Raw genomic sequence first — 15,478 nt, 5'->3', positions numbered from 1 at the left:
ACAATCAGTATAAATTTGATTGTTTAAAAATAATGCATAATATATTTACATTTCATTCAAGTATTAAAGTTTACATTTATTCATTGTCTGAATTTATGTTGGACAATAGCAGTTTCTGTATTTGTTAATGGGAGACTTGTGGACTTTACGGTGAAAAATGATATTCTGTTTCTTTTAAGAATATGGCCCTGTATAATTATGTAACCAGCTATACCTTTTTCACTGTGATTCACATTAATTCCCATTCCCACCTTTTATTTCAGAATTATGTTGACACATATTTGAACACATTCAGAAACAGATAAAATGACATTTACAAGTCAGAGTGATTGGTCACCAAATCCCAATTAATAGCTTCTATATTAATGGCCAGAAGTGCCTTAACATTATTAACATATTTGATCCCTTTATAATATATAATACAATGTCACAGAATTAAAATACGCCCATTAGAAAACTTTATTTTCTGAAATTTAGTTTAGGTTTAAAACTAATGATGAAAAGCAATGTGTAAATGACCCAGAAACATTGGTACCCAGCAGGAGAAAGTGTGCAGATCAGCCAGCAGATGGCACTATCCGTTTAAAAAAAACAGATCTCCAACAACACCAAATCTTCCATGGCACTTAGTGTATATTTGATCAGTAAAAATGTAGTTTAAATTCAGCATGGAGCTGATTTTTATTTTTCTTTTTAAATCAGCTCTGCGACCTTATTGGCTGTTACAGTTTTTGTCTCTGTAGTGTGATGAAGAAAACACAACTGTGAGATGAACAAAAAACAAGGCTGTTTCATGGCCTTTGTAGTGTAAGCAAACGCTTTCAGAACTGAACTCATTCCTGACTGATTTGGAAAGAAAGAATAAGAATAAAAATACAATTACATGATTGTCCAGAGAAATACAGACTTTGTGTCTGATATGCATAGTCATCGTTTATCCTCAAGTGCTACACATTTTCTCACCGAATAAAAAACTTTGGTTGCTGTAAGGAACAGGTGGAATGTACATATCTAGCTTCATGTGAACTGGAGAACCGTCTGCTCTCGCATCGCTGTGCTGCTGTCATCTGACACGATATTAAAAGGTGCATTTCTAAGCAGCACAGGAATATTGCACAGTATTTTCAGGTCTAGAGGTACAGCATTCTGGAGTGGTTTGGATTATGTAGGTGTTTATAGTGTTGCCCTAAGGAAGATGTCACATTATTCGATGTGTTTGTTGGTGCAATTAATGTTTGTGTGGCAAACACACATAAATATTTACTGCATATGCGTGCATGTTTATGTGTTTGTGTCATCTCTTCTTGGTCCTTCTCTTCTCTGAAGTGTTCACTTCCCTCCAACAGGAGGCAGTGGAGGAGCGCCTCTCACTAAAAATGGAGAGATAAAGAGGACATGAGGAAATGTGTTTACGTCTATGGAGAAATGATAGGTCAAAAGGTCTTTACCCTTGTTGCTTTGGCTGGGGTAGATCTTCGGGAAGGGTCTGTATTCTTCAGGTGGGGGAAAGTCCTCTATAGGGTGGAAGTCGTACTTGGACTCAAAATCATCTGAGAAGAGACATTCAACATTTTATAAATAGAAAACATTATATATTTTATACACTAGCTAGTGGACAAGTAGCTTTGCATATGCTAATGTTTAAAGGCCATGTCAAGATGAGCACATTCATTTAATTTAGTATGTGGCTGTCAGAAAAAATTATCAATTTGAAAATACAAGCCATGTATTCCAGTCTTTTGCAGATTAAAGCTTCATTAAAAAAGCAATACATGCAATATTCAAAGTGTACACTTGAAAAAAAAAAAGGAGTATTGAGCTTTATTTACAAAAAATAAAAATAAAAAACCTTTTGTAATTATAATTTAAAATAACTTTTATATAAATAAATGATCAAATGTAGTTATATATTATAAATGATAATTTTATTGATAATTTATTATTATTTATAATTAAAAATTATCGTTTAGTATTATTAAAACAGAAAACAGGTTGTGATTACTTAAGCGATACCTTAAGTAAAGAAAATACTTCTATTCAGTTCGTCAAAAGTGACAGTAAAGACATTTTATGTTACAAAAATGCTGTTATTTTGATATTAACAGTATAAAGCAGCAAAAACTGTTTTCTATATTAATAATAAGAAATGTTTCTCGATCAGCATATTAGAATGATTTCTGAAGGATCCTGTGACACTGAAGATTGGAGTAAGACTGAAAATTCAGCTTAGCATCAGAGGAATAAATTAGTTGTTAAAATTGTTTAGTTTAATAAATTTGATTTTGTTGTTTATATTTAAATACTTGATTATCTTAAGCGAGATTGTTTTGTATTTTACTACTTGAATTAAACATTTTATAACTAACTGGAGACAGTAGCTGTTATAGTAGCTGAAAAATACAATTCTTCTGATGGAAAAATAATCCTTATTGTAAAAAACCGAAGTATAGAATACAATCAAAAAGCTGATTTTTCTTTAGCTACATTCTCCGGCCCACAATTTCCCAGGATTTTTCCCAGCTGAACCCTTCTGAGGTTTTAAGTTAATATTTCAGTAATTTACCAACACATTTGGATGTTCAGGGGTTTCTGATGTTGCTTTATTGTCATATGGATGGCATGCAGATAAAGAAGTATAATACTTTTATTTTGATGGTTTTTATTATAGGGTTAGTCTTTTTTTTTTTCACAGTAGATGCCTTCTGAAACACGCAATGCACTAAAATACAGCCTTTTGTGACTTCATAATCATATTAAACTATATCATCATTTCAGTTTTGCTGCTCTATTTATTTTAATCTGATATTTTTTATCATTTTAGTAATGCATGAACCCTCTGCAGTTCCCTCACAAATTCCCAAGAGTTTAAGAAACCTGTATGAAATACATAAAGAAATGTTTTTTTTTCCAAATGAATGATCACTAACAGGTCATGACTGAAATGACGATCTTACTTTTCAGAACTACTTATATCTGCATTAGGGGAAGGCTTTGTTGACGGGTGTAAATGAGGAAATAAGTGAACTGCATTTGAATTACTGAGAGCTCATTTGACTCCAGGGTTATTTTCATGTGCTGATGCACAGCAGACTACAGATCCACTTCAGAAATCAAAGTTCTGATCTACAGGAACTTCCCACAAACAAACAAATTAGCAGCTAATAGAACGAACTGAACTGACTGCATCATCTGATGGAACTCACCGAGCAAGGATCTGGGGGCAGATGACGTATGTCCATTACGGAGAGGTGGAGGAGGTGGAGGTGCGTGTCCTGAATGCTGACGTCCAGCAGAGGACAGAGGAGGGGGCTTCCCTCGACTAGGGGGTTCAGAAGACGTCTGTTGCCCGATGCGATAAGGAGGTGGAGGGGGTGGTGTTTCTCGAACCCCGTTACGATTTCCAGGAGGAGGAACCTGAGGAGCTGAATGAACACTTCAGTTTTAATTACTTGAGAACCCTTGATTTCAAGGAACAGTTCATGATAACATTTTCATCATTTAGTTCTTTTTCCGTTAAAATCCAAGTTGTTAAGTAATTACATTTTGGAATTTTAGTTTTGATTAAGCCGTTTGCAATGCTTCAAATTAATTTGTCATTCTTTCCCTTCTTAAAGCGTTTAAGTACAAAGCCTTTTTGTCAAAATTTGTCAAATCTTCAAATACTTTTAATGTGATGCACCTTGTAGCTGGTTGGTTTGGTTCATGGTTGATAACTCTTTAACAAACCATTTAAAAACCTTATACTTCAGGAAACAAGGCTGTTGAAAAACTGGCCAGGCACTAATGCACTCTATAGACTTTAGTCAGGTTAGAATCCATGTTGAATTCAATGCAGATGAAACTGAGGTTAGTGACGGATAGAACTATAGGCTGTCCTAACAATCCTAGATCATTTCATTTTTACAACTCATAACTTTCAGAACTGTTTTATGAAGCGTTCGTCTACTAAAAGCTTTCTTCGTAAAGACATTTCGTCAACTAACCAGTCAGTACAATCCACTGAACGCACTTTACTTCTATCCTCACAGCCTTGTTTCATTCCTGTCAGACACTAAGGTCTACAGTGAGAGAGTTTTCAGTGTGTGTTTTACCTGTGCCGCGCACCACTGGATCTCGTGATGGTGGCGGAGGTCGTCTGTTCTGCTGGGCAGGGGGTGGAGGAGGAGGAGCCTGGCTACGGACGTTAGCATTGCCATGGCTTCTCTTGTTCAGCGAGTTTCGCCTTTGTGGCAAATCGGGGGGCGGGTCACCATTTGAAGTATTAGTGGGCTGACGATAAGGAGGAGGTGGAGGTGCGTTTGAGGAAGAGGAGGAGGATGAAGATGAGCGAGATGAAAGAGGGGGGTGTCTCGGATGCACATCTCGAGCAGAAGATGGCGGCGGTGGAGGCCCCTTGCTTGAAGGTGGAGGTGGAAGGGGTTTCTCACGACTGTGTGCCCCAGAACCCTGTTGGGCTGAGGAGGGCCCGCGGTTGCCCCCGCGATTGAATGGGGGTGGATGCGGAGCGGAGCTGCTGGGTTTTGAGGAGCTGCTGGGAGCAGACGGTTTGGAGATGTCTGGCACGGATGGACGTTGATTTCGTGAATGTTCTGAAGGTGACGAATGGCCTCCATTGCCACGGACAGGTCCGTCCGGTTCAGAATGACTCGTGCCACGAGAGACTCCAGGCCGAGAGCAAGGCGGCCGCAGCGCTGACCGTCCTACAGAGCTGTCTGTGTGGACACATCAATCAAACAGTTTGAGATAATAATACAGGTCTGCACAATATTGGGAGAAAAGTGACATTGCAATATTTTTTCCTGCAATATAGAAAGAATACATATTAGCCATTTGACTTCAAATATGGAAAGAGTGCACCATTCTAGAGTTAGTTTGGTGATTTTGTGTGGTAGTGCATCTTCATAGAAAACAAAAATTTTAGTTTACACCGGAACTAAAATTATGGCCAAAACTGAAAATGAAAATTCTGAATGCACTTGGCCAAAAACTGAAACAGAAAATGCTTTTTTTAATAATTATTTTTGTACAACTTTTTAATTTGACTTAATAATTTAAATGTTACTGAATTAAAAAACACAAGCCAATAAAATAATTAGGGATGCACCAATCCAAAACTTAGTATCTGTATTGGCTCAGGTATCGAGTCAGGTATCAGTCAGACGAGACCGATTCAAAATCGATAATTTGCATACACTATTCTTCGTTATTGTTAAAGGGTTAGTTCAATAGTAAAAATGGTATTGGTGCATCCCTACAAATAAAAAAACTTTTATTTAAAGTAAAACAATAAAATTGGACAGAAAATATATTAATATTAAATATCAATCTTTTATTTTTATTTAGTTCTTTGAAACTAATTTTTTTTCTTTTTTTTTACAGAAATTTGTAATTTTTAACTGTTTTTATTATTATTATTATTATACAACACATATATTTGACTCATATCTTCTGACTTTTTTTCTTTGTTAATTTTTGGCCGATAAATTTTTTTTGCTAAACTTTCAATGCATCCCTAATAAAAAATACTTTTAAAAAAATGTAAAAAAGTTATTTTTATGTTGCAACCTGAAATATCATCATTGCACTACTACTGTGAAAGGGACACATACCTCCGACTGGTCGTAGTTTAGGCACTCCTCCACTGAACAATCCTCCCATGGCCATTGGCCCAGAGCCACCTCCAAATCCTCCTCCTCCACCACCTCCTCCACCACCACCTCCTCCACCACCACCTCCTCCACCACTGCCACCTCGACCTCCAGCATCTGCCGAGAAAAACAGAAAAAAAACACTGCATTGTTAGCTGGGTCATGTCAAACAATTAATAAAAGTGAGTGAGTGAATGTGTAATAATTTATTGTATTTTCAGTAGTAGTGCACTACAGATGATGTACTTTCGATGATAGGTGCACTTCTGTCATTGACCACAGTGGTCTTCTTCAGTTTAGCGCCTTTGCAGATGTCTGACAGCAGAGCTCCTCTTCCTTTAGCATCATCTCGATTTAGTTTTGGAGGTGAGGTGTTTGCCTGGAAGTCAACACATTTGTATGTTAAAAAACCTGATCTATCCATTTATTTAAAAATACATTACAAAATGCATTTCACTGACTTGAATTTCACTTTAAGAAAAAAATAGTTCAGAATTTCTTAAATTAAAATTAATTTTGATATTTGTTGTGGGGCATTAAGACTGAAAAATATATTAAAAACTTTTTTCAAGAATATATATTTTTTTAAAGACTACATAACGTTTTATGATTATTTATTGGAAAAAAGTAACAAATAATTTAATGATCAATAATAATTAAAAAAAAAATTGCCGATTAAATAAAAGTTATATGGTGAAACCAACTTGCAGGAAAAAAAAAACATGAATTACATACAATTGCAGACCCTCTTGGCTCTGTGTCAAAGTCTTTTAAGTTATAAGATTATTTTTATTTTTGGTCTTTATGATGTTTTATGAAGTAGTGTCACTCTCAAAATTCCAAAATCGAATGATATTTTATCACCTTAACTTTTTGGTAAAATATATCAAATATCATATGAATTATATTTTAGGAAACAAACAACAACAAAATATAATTCTATATATTTTTTTTTTTAGATCTTGGCATGTGGGCTTTAATCTAGATTCTAGAATGTGAAAATGCTGTTGCACACATGCCTTCTGTTGTCTGATTGATAGTTTATACTTTTTTAGCAAGGAAAAGGCCTTTTAGTAAAGGCTCATTCTAAAAACATCCAATAAAGTAAACATAAGATCCAAAATCAGGTTAAAATAGAAGTATCAAATATGATACTACATCAGGGAGTTGGAAACATGAACTAAGGAAGTAACATGGAGGATAAATGACTGCAGTATGAGGGGAAACACATGCTAGCCGCTCTTTGCTTTCCACTGACCTGGCTAGAGCTGGGGGGCGGTGGAGGTCCAGGTGGAGGGGGAGGAGGAGGAATAGGCATCTTGGAAAATCCGGAAGACGTCGACAGTCCCCTCAATCTTCAGCGCTTGATCTGAGCTTCTCACAAAAACTCTGCAAGGTGGAAGAATTAAAGCCATCAGACTACCATGAGCAGCTTCAGGTAAAACAGTGACTCATCATTATGACATATTAGTGCTTAGCGTCATCAGTGTACCTCCCAAACTACCTGACTCTACCAGGAACTACACAACAGCAGACAGAAAGCTCCACATAGTAACTATAAAACGTTTAAAAAAAAACTCAAAGAAAAAAAAAACTCAAAAAAAAAAATCCTCTGTCTTTTTTCCACCGACAGGTTAAACTTCCTTGCTTCCAAACCGTTTCCCGACAGATAAAGTGTAGTGACACAGAACTTGAGCAGCATTAACTGGAATGTCACTGAGCAGGTTCTGCCACTGCACAACGACTGATAGAAATGAGAGAGCGTTAAAATGGGTGAAGCACGGCAAACGGGTCTAAAAACCTGTATGCTTGTGACCTGAATGGCTCATCTTCATTACATTCAGGCTATGATATGCTGTAATCAAACCACATGTCGCTGTTCTATTTAATCGTGGCTTTGTGTATGAACATATCGAACAGTACTGAAAGCTCTACAAAACATTTTCAATCCAGAAAATAAACCTGGGATTCCTCACATTGTCGCACAACAGGCCGAAACAGGCGAACAACTATCTCTGCTCTAATCAGCCTTGACAAATCTGACAAGGGCCTGGTTTATTACACCCAACTGTTGCAAGAATCTGTTTGTGATCCGCGTTAAAGCACATGTGAAAAATGTAAGGAAGTAGGAGTTTAGTCTTTAAAGATTCTGCACTTAAACTGACAGACTGACTGACAACTGATTCACATCAAAACCACAAAAAACATTTTATGAGAAAATGTACTTTTGCCACTGACAAGTCTAGATAAAAAAAAAAGCAGTTGATGTATTTTACACCATTAATAATCAGGAAAGTTCACACTTGACGTCGTATTTAAATTTTTGCTTGGCAGTTGTAAATGTACATGTAAATGTCTTATGACCAAAAGTGTTTAACCCTTTATAAAGCCTATAGGATCATATTTGAAACTTAATTTCTAAAGCAACTACATTATCCATCTGATCAAAACTTTTCTGTTGTCTGATTGATAGTTTATACTTTATTTAGCAAGAAAAAGGCCTTTTAGTATAGACTAAATTTAAAAACATCCAATAAAGTAAACATAAGATCCAAAATTAGGTTCAAATATAATACTACATCAGGCTTTTGGGAAAAGTGCTCTAAATACACGTTTGATTTATCAGATTTTATACTAAACATACTGTAAAACACATATGCATTTTTTAATATGGTGTATAAAACTTCAGTAAACTGTAACACTTAAAACAATCATTGTAAGACATCACGAGGAATACTTTGTCTATATGTTGTCTCTAAAAGCATAATATAGATACAAATACCACATTTTGAGCATATAATATTTATGCTCAGTATCATAAATCGCTGCCATGTCAGACCAGTGTGTTCATAGAATGAAATCTTGATTCGTTGATAGTAATTTCACAGCAAAACGAAGGAAATTAATAATGAAAGAAGAAGCCAAACCAGTTTGTGAAAATGACGTGTTGTCTATATGAGTCAACGCATACTTGAACAGTAAGTTACAAACAGACTAAGTGACCAAATAAACACGATCCTGAATAGTCGTGAAATGTAATACAGGTACAAACACGTACAGGTATGGATTATGTAAAACCAAAACTTTTGAAATAACGATGTTGTGAGCAACGCAAATGATTGTGATTCGGAACCGAGTTGTTCTGAGTCGGATCTTTGTAATGAATCGATTCACCAAACCGGTCTAAACAACTCGCTGATCAATAAAAACAACCCCTGTGTATGGGGTATATGTGCACAAACTTTGCGCAGAGTCACTTGGTTATTCATTAAAAACGCAATAAGAAAGGTAAACAACAAAATAGGTCAACTTGTTAACTCTTCCGGCTGTTGAGACGTTAGCAAAGCTTACCTGTCGGTCGATGTGAGATCCTGTCCCAAACAACATTAATGTTAAACAGTAACCTGCTGCTCTTTAGTAGATGATCCACCGTCGGACTGACCACCGAAAAACTGTTAAACTGTTAAAATCGAAAAACACGTAACTAGTCGTGTGAAAGCTTACATAGGTCCGCTGTCATACTGACGGTTGTTTATTGCCAACTCGGTAAACTTCTTCCCAAGAGTTCACAGCGTTAAACGAAAGCACGAAAGGCAAAGGTTCACACAACCGGATGTCTTGTTGCTATTAACATTGCTGCCCAGTGTTTGAGGGCGATCCTCTTCCAGCGGTGGACCTCTGGGCTTTAGCGAACCCAGTTCTACAAAATCCCGGAAATCACCGAGTCTGTGCAAAATGGAGGCACGAGGCCGAAAAAACCCGATTGGTTCCGGAAACCAAGACCTGCGACTACACAGCTAACCTTTTCCTCTTGCGTCACTCTAACCAGATTGTAGCATCTGACAAAACTCCTCAGTAGTTTATTGTTACGTACCTCGCTGTTTTATTTATGTATTTGATGACACTGAACAGAAGGAACTTAATAATAGCCTGTTTCTAATAACTTATAATTGTTTGTAATAATTTGTCAAATTAACCATGAAGTCAAACTATCCATCTGTTGTCTCACTCTAACTTACTCAATTTTTATTTAAACTCTTCTTTCCAGTCCAGTTCTCCTTAGAAAATTGAACAAAAATCTCCGTCCTTGAACATTATTTCCATTTGTTACTATATTTTTAACGCTATATTCTAATATACCTATTTCCCATGGCTGATTCTTGAACTCTTGCCTTTCTAGTATATATTTCTTACATGATATAAAGATGTGATTAATTGTTTCCTCCTCCTGAAATTCATCACATAATCCTGTTGGGTGTTTTCCTATAATGTGAAGAGTTCTGTTTAACTTGCAATGTCCAATCCTCTGTCTGTTTTTTTCCTATATATATATATATATATATATATATATATATATATATATATATATACACACACACACACACACACATTTATATCACTTATATAAGTTAGAATTATCCATATCTCAAGTAAAATGTATACTTTGAAGGCGAGAACAGGACAAGACTTGGGGCGGAGTCAATGGACGGGGGCGTGTACAACATGACTCACTGGAAGTGACGTCATCGGTCCGAGATGCAGTTCACTGATCCAGGTCCTGTCATGATGAGCAGAGACTTTCGAGTGGATCATTTAATTTTATTCAGTAGGAATTAAAACATTCATGTTTTCATTTTATTTCCTTTAATAACAAATGTACACTCTTAGAAAAAAAGGGTTCATTGAGGTTCTATATAGAACCATAGGGTTCTTTACTCAACTCCAAAGAACCTTTTATGCTAAAAAGGGTCTATAATGACAATAAAGAACCCTTTTGGCACAAAGGTTCTTTTTAATTATTGTTTGTAGTAACTTAATATTACAAACTAATCATGCTGATTTTTTAGTTTATTTAAAAGTACAGTCAAAACAAATATTGTCACATTTAAATTTCAAATAAGTTTTCTATTTTAATCATGTAAAAAAACTTCCACTTCCACAGGTGCATGGACACTGTCGCGAGTGCTGACCCTGACTCGTGCTGGTTTGGCCAGTGAAGGGTTAAGCAGCTCTATGATTTTATGTATAGCTAGTGCAGCATCAGCACCAAGGTTTGAGCCTTGCTGCAGAATAAAGATCAGTCTGAGTCGGAGATCTTTGCTAAAAAATACACGCAACATCCTTGAAAATATTAGGTATCATCACCTTGGAATTATAAGGTTCTTGTTCACATTTTTGTCCAAATTTATTTATTCACATATGTATTTTATTACAACTTTTTTACAGTATGTGATTTTTTCAGGTTATATCTAAGTTACAAAGGAGTATGGTATACATAATCTTCGAAACTCAATATATCTAAGCTGATCAGAAAATTATAATTCCAAAATTGCAAAAAGTTGGGTTATAAAGAGCAATCAGGTTAATGGACTGAATCAAACTTCATAACATAATACAAATACAAATACAAAACATAAGTGCACTGCAGATATGTTAATAACAAACCTATACATGACAAACACTTACCAATCTAAATAACAACCAACTTTTCAACACCCAACAACCAACAACCAGAATGGCGAACGTAAATCTGCGAACCGCAAACAAAAACTTGGAAAGCGAAAACGAAAACACTGGCAGCGCATTCAAAACTGCGTTCAGCAAACGTGAAGCTGAAAGTGAAATCAACAAAGAATGCAGTTTATTTGAAGACGCAGTTACTTCTTTGCTATTTAGTTTATTGTTTTTATTTTCAGAGTGTTTTTCTCATTTATCAATGTATATTTTTTGTTCGTTTTCACAAAAGTTTCTTTCGTTTTATTTGGCACAAATCTGATTCCATACGAACCCGCTTTGAACTCCCGAATTGACTCAAATGATTCGCGAACCTGCTATGAACTCCCAAACTGACTCAAATGATTCGCGAACCCGCTCCGACCTCCCGAACTGACTCAAATGATTCGCGATCCCGAACTGATTCAAATGATTCGCGATCCCCAAACTGACTCAAATGATTCGCGAACCCGCTTTGAACTCCCAAAATGACTCAAATTATTCGCGAACCTGCTACGAACTCGAGAACTGATTCAAATGATTCGCGATCCCCAAACTAACTCAAATGATTTGCGAACCCGCTCTGAACTCCCAAACTGACTCAAATGATTCGCGAACCCGCTCCGAACTCCCAAACTGGTTCAAATGATTCATGCTCTATACTCCGAACTCCCAAAATGGCTCAAATGATTTGCAAACCCGCTTTGAACTCCCAAACTGACTCAAATGATTTACAATCTGAAGTTCCCATCCAAATCAAATGACACCGCTAGCCAAGGGCGTAACTTTGGGTCTACCATTGGGTGGGTGGGTGGGGGTTAAACTCGCGGCATATTTATTAGTTTATTAATTATTAATAAATTATTAATATTATTTATTTATTGAATTATTTTCTTGTGTAAAAGGTAACATGCTAATTTGCATAATTTAATTATGCAATCCCGCCCAAAGCGGTTGACTGAATTGGAGCAAAAAGCAACTTAAGTTACAATTCAGTGACATTGCTTCTACAGTCCCTGGGACCCTCTGGCTTTACCTCATAGGACACTGGAAAACGAACATCTAGCCAGCCAACTCCAGTCAACAAAACAAATCATCAGATAACTCAGTGTTTCTCAAACTTTTTCTGCCTTTCCCCACTTCGGAGGTAGGAAAGGGTTCAGAGCCTGTCCCCAATCACCCCAACAAAAAGTTAATAAACTAAGTTTAACTGTTAAAATGTATTTTATTAACATCACATTTTAAAAACGTAACATTAAATAACAGCATTAAAAACTTTCAAACAGAGAAAATTAAAGTGCAATTATATTATCACTTTGCATGCAATAAGACTCAAAAGTAGATAAAGCCTCTGATTTAGCCTCTGATAACATCAAATTCAAAAACTGAGAAAATACAAGTATGGACTGACGTTAACGTAAGTTGTGCTTTGTTTCATTTTGTCACTTTGCAACTCCATGCAAATATATATATATATATATATATATATATATATATATATATATTATAATCATCTCAAAATGAACCGGAGGTGGTAAATTCCTAATAATAATTTAACGTTACATATTTTTTTAAGGTATTTTAATAAGATAGATACCTAAAATATGTTGCGAATACAGCCCAACTAAAGGTGTTTGAACAACAAAACACATCCACTTGCACATATTGGACAATCGGAATATCAGAGATATGCTGCTATAGCTAACAAATGTGTGAAATTAGAATAAAAAAGGAAATAAAAGCAGATCAGTCATTCAGCGCTGACAAACAATGAATGACGCGTCTCCATGGGAACCATAAAGCGATACTACGATCAATAACTTTCGCCTTGGAAAAACGTTTAAACTTACGAGTGAAACGGTTAAGTAAGGCTTAAATTTAAATGCGTCTTTGTTTTGTTTTGAGTGTATGGTCAATAAATAAAGGAATTAAAATGATCGGCACCAAACCTGTTTGTCATGTCTCTACTCCCCACACTTTGAGAAATGCTGATCTAACTTAACAGCTAACTTAGCAATAGGGGTACCTCCGTTTGGTCAGGATTTTTCTTTTTTTTTCTTTTTTTTTTTTTGGCTGGTTTCGACAAACAATAAAAAATAGTTGTCTGGCTGCCTTTCAGTGTCCTCTTCATCTTTCCGTCAGCTTTCTCTAACCATTCATCCCATAGACTGCGCAAAATCTAGGTAGAGAAAGCGGGTTGGGTGATAGCAAATTGGTGCGGTAAGCTGGGGGTACATTACAGATTATTTGAAATATGATACTATCTTTCTTGCTGGCAAATGAAATTAATAAGAAAATGATCAAAAGTATTAATTCTGAATATTTCATATTACTTTAATCTGAATCATGTGATGATATTGAGGGGGTTATATTAGTTGGATCTGATTTTTGGGGGGGTCATGACCCCCGTAACCCCCCTGCAAATTATGCGCATGCCGCCAGCACTTTTGGCTTAGTTCTCTAATTTCATAACATTTACTGATTTTAAAGTACGAAAAGTATGTTGTTAACAAATAAAATATCAATATATCCATTCCGAACTGCTTTCCACGTCGAAATATCCACGAACATAACCAGTTGAGCAGATCACTCTCTCACTATTTGATTGCTCTAGTCTTTATCCACTCATCATCATCATCCACCAATCAGAACACACGAGAACTCTTTGACCACAGCTGCTGTGCTTCTAAAGCTCTTGCAGCAGCTCAACATTGGTTTTCTCTGAGGTGGTTGGATCACATCAGATTGTGGTTAATTTGCAGATCATGACTTATATCTACTCTTCCTCTCCCTGCAGTTTGGTAATATAAAGATTCCTCCTGAATTTGGGATCCTGGGGTTGTTTTGGCACTTTAGGCTATTATTCATTCATATATTACATTATTCTGCAACATTTTGTAATTAAATTATTGTTTGTAGTACCGGTAACTTAATATCCCATTTTAATCATGCTGATTTGGCACACAAACTGACTCAAATGATTCGCGAACCCGCTTTGAACTCCCGACCTGACTCAAATGATTCGCGATCCCTCTCCGAACTCCCGAAATGATTCAAATGATTTGCGATTCCCAAACTGACTCAAATGATTCGCGAACCCGGTTTGAACTTCCGAATTGACTCAAATGATTCGCGAACCCGCTAAGAACTCCCAAACTGATTCAAATGATTCGCGATCCCCAAACTGACTGAAATGATTCGCGATCCCGCTCCGAACTCCCAAACTGACTCAAATGATTCGCGAACCCGCTCCGAACTCCCGAACTGACTCAAATGATTCGCGATCCCTCTCCGAACTCCCGAAATGATTCAAATGATTTGCGATTCCCAAACTGACTCAAATGATTCGCGAACCCGGTTTGAACTTCCGAATTGACTCAAATGATTCGCGAACCCGCTAAGAACTCCCAAACTGATTCAAATGATTCGCGATCCCCAAACTGACTCAAATGATTCGCGATCCCTCTCCGAACTCCCAAACTGACTCAAATGATTCGCGATCCCTCTCCGAACTCCCGAACTGATTCAAATGATTTGCGATCCCGCTAAGAACTCCCAAACTGACTCAAATGATTTGCGATCCCTCTCCGGATTCCCAAACTGACTCAAATGAAATACAGTTTTGTGTTTTCTGATCCTAAGCTTAGTTTTTAACTGCAGATAGTGCTCTAAGCTAGTTTTTGACCGCACAGTCAAATGGTTATGAATAACAGCCCTAGAACAGAACAGAACAGAACATCCATACAATCTGCAGTATGAGACATACCGCCAAATCAAGTTTTTTATTATTCGTGACATCCATGAATAAAAGTCATGTGGGTTTGGAACAACAAAGGTAAACAAGTAAATGGTGACAGATTTTTTGGGGGGGAGGTGAATGAATGCTTTAATTCTACTGATAATTGATTTTCAGCTATTTGTGCTATGTCACTCCTAATATTTTTTACTTAAATGAACTGTCTTTTGCTCATTTCAGCAAACAAAAACATGCAAGACTGCAAACTTTCCAGTACTTCTGTGTACTGATAATCCGGTTTCCACCCAGTCCCAGGAGGTTTGTCTGTTTTATCCTTCTTCACTAAAATGTCTTAACATTGCTTGGTTATTGACCAGTAATGCTAGAAGATTGTAGATATACAATAGGAATTTTGTTATTTACTACTTTTTTCAGATTATATTAAACCTGGAAAATATTGGAGAAGATCAATTAAGTTTTCAGGAGCACATTACTGTGATACATGCTGAACTTTGTAAAAGACAACCTGACTATACCAACATATCAAAAATCTAATGAGATGTGCTCTTTTTAAAAGAGTTGATTCAACATGAGAGGTCAT

The 15,478-nt window shown here is 36.3% G+C and overlaps 1 protein-coding gene across 2 annotated transcripts; it reads right to left on the bottom strand.

The window, feature by feature from the left end:
- Nucleotides 1-238: 238 nt before the first annotated feature.
- Nucleotides 239-9,420, bottom strand: wipf2a (WAS/WASL interacting protein family, member 2a). 2 transcript variants are annotated; one of them, XM_052568904.1, is made up of 8 exons: nucleotides 9,000-9,420; nucleotides 6,907-7,037; nucleotides 5,895-6,027; nucleotides 5,610-5,765; nucleotides 4,092-4,712; nucleotides 3,204-3,422; nucleotides 1,449-1,550; nucleotides 239-1,370 (listed from the first exon to the last, which is right to left on the bottom strand). In XM_052568904.1, exons 2-8 carry the CDS (start codon nucleotides 6,964-6,966, stop codon nucleotides 1,330-1,332), a joined length of 1,332 nt encoding a protein of 443 aa, XP_052424864.1. In that variant the 5' UTR covers nucleotides 6,967-7,037; nucleotides 9,000-9,420; the 3' UTR covers nucleotides 239-1,329. The 2 variants fall into 2 exon arrangements, with proteins under 2 accessions (XP_052424864.1, XP_052424865.1); XM_052568905.1 differs by having other exon boundaries at nucleotides 9,153-9,420.
- Nucleotides 9,421-15,478: the final 6,058 nt, after the last annotated feature.

Source organism: Carassius gibelio, chromosome B11 (assembly GCF_023724105.1).
Source record: "Carassius gibelio isolate Cgi1373 ecotype wild population from Czech Republic chromosome B11, carGib1.2-hapl.c, whole genome shotgun sequence".
In the NCBI taxonomy this organism is placed as follows: Eukaryota; Metazoa; Chordata; class Actinopteri; order Cypriniformes; family Cyprinidae; genus Carassius; species Carassius gibelio.
The sequence above is the reverse complement of the archived record's forward strand: the minus strand, read 5'-3'. Positions and strand labels throughout refer to the sequence as shown.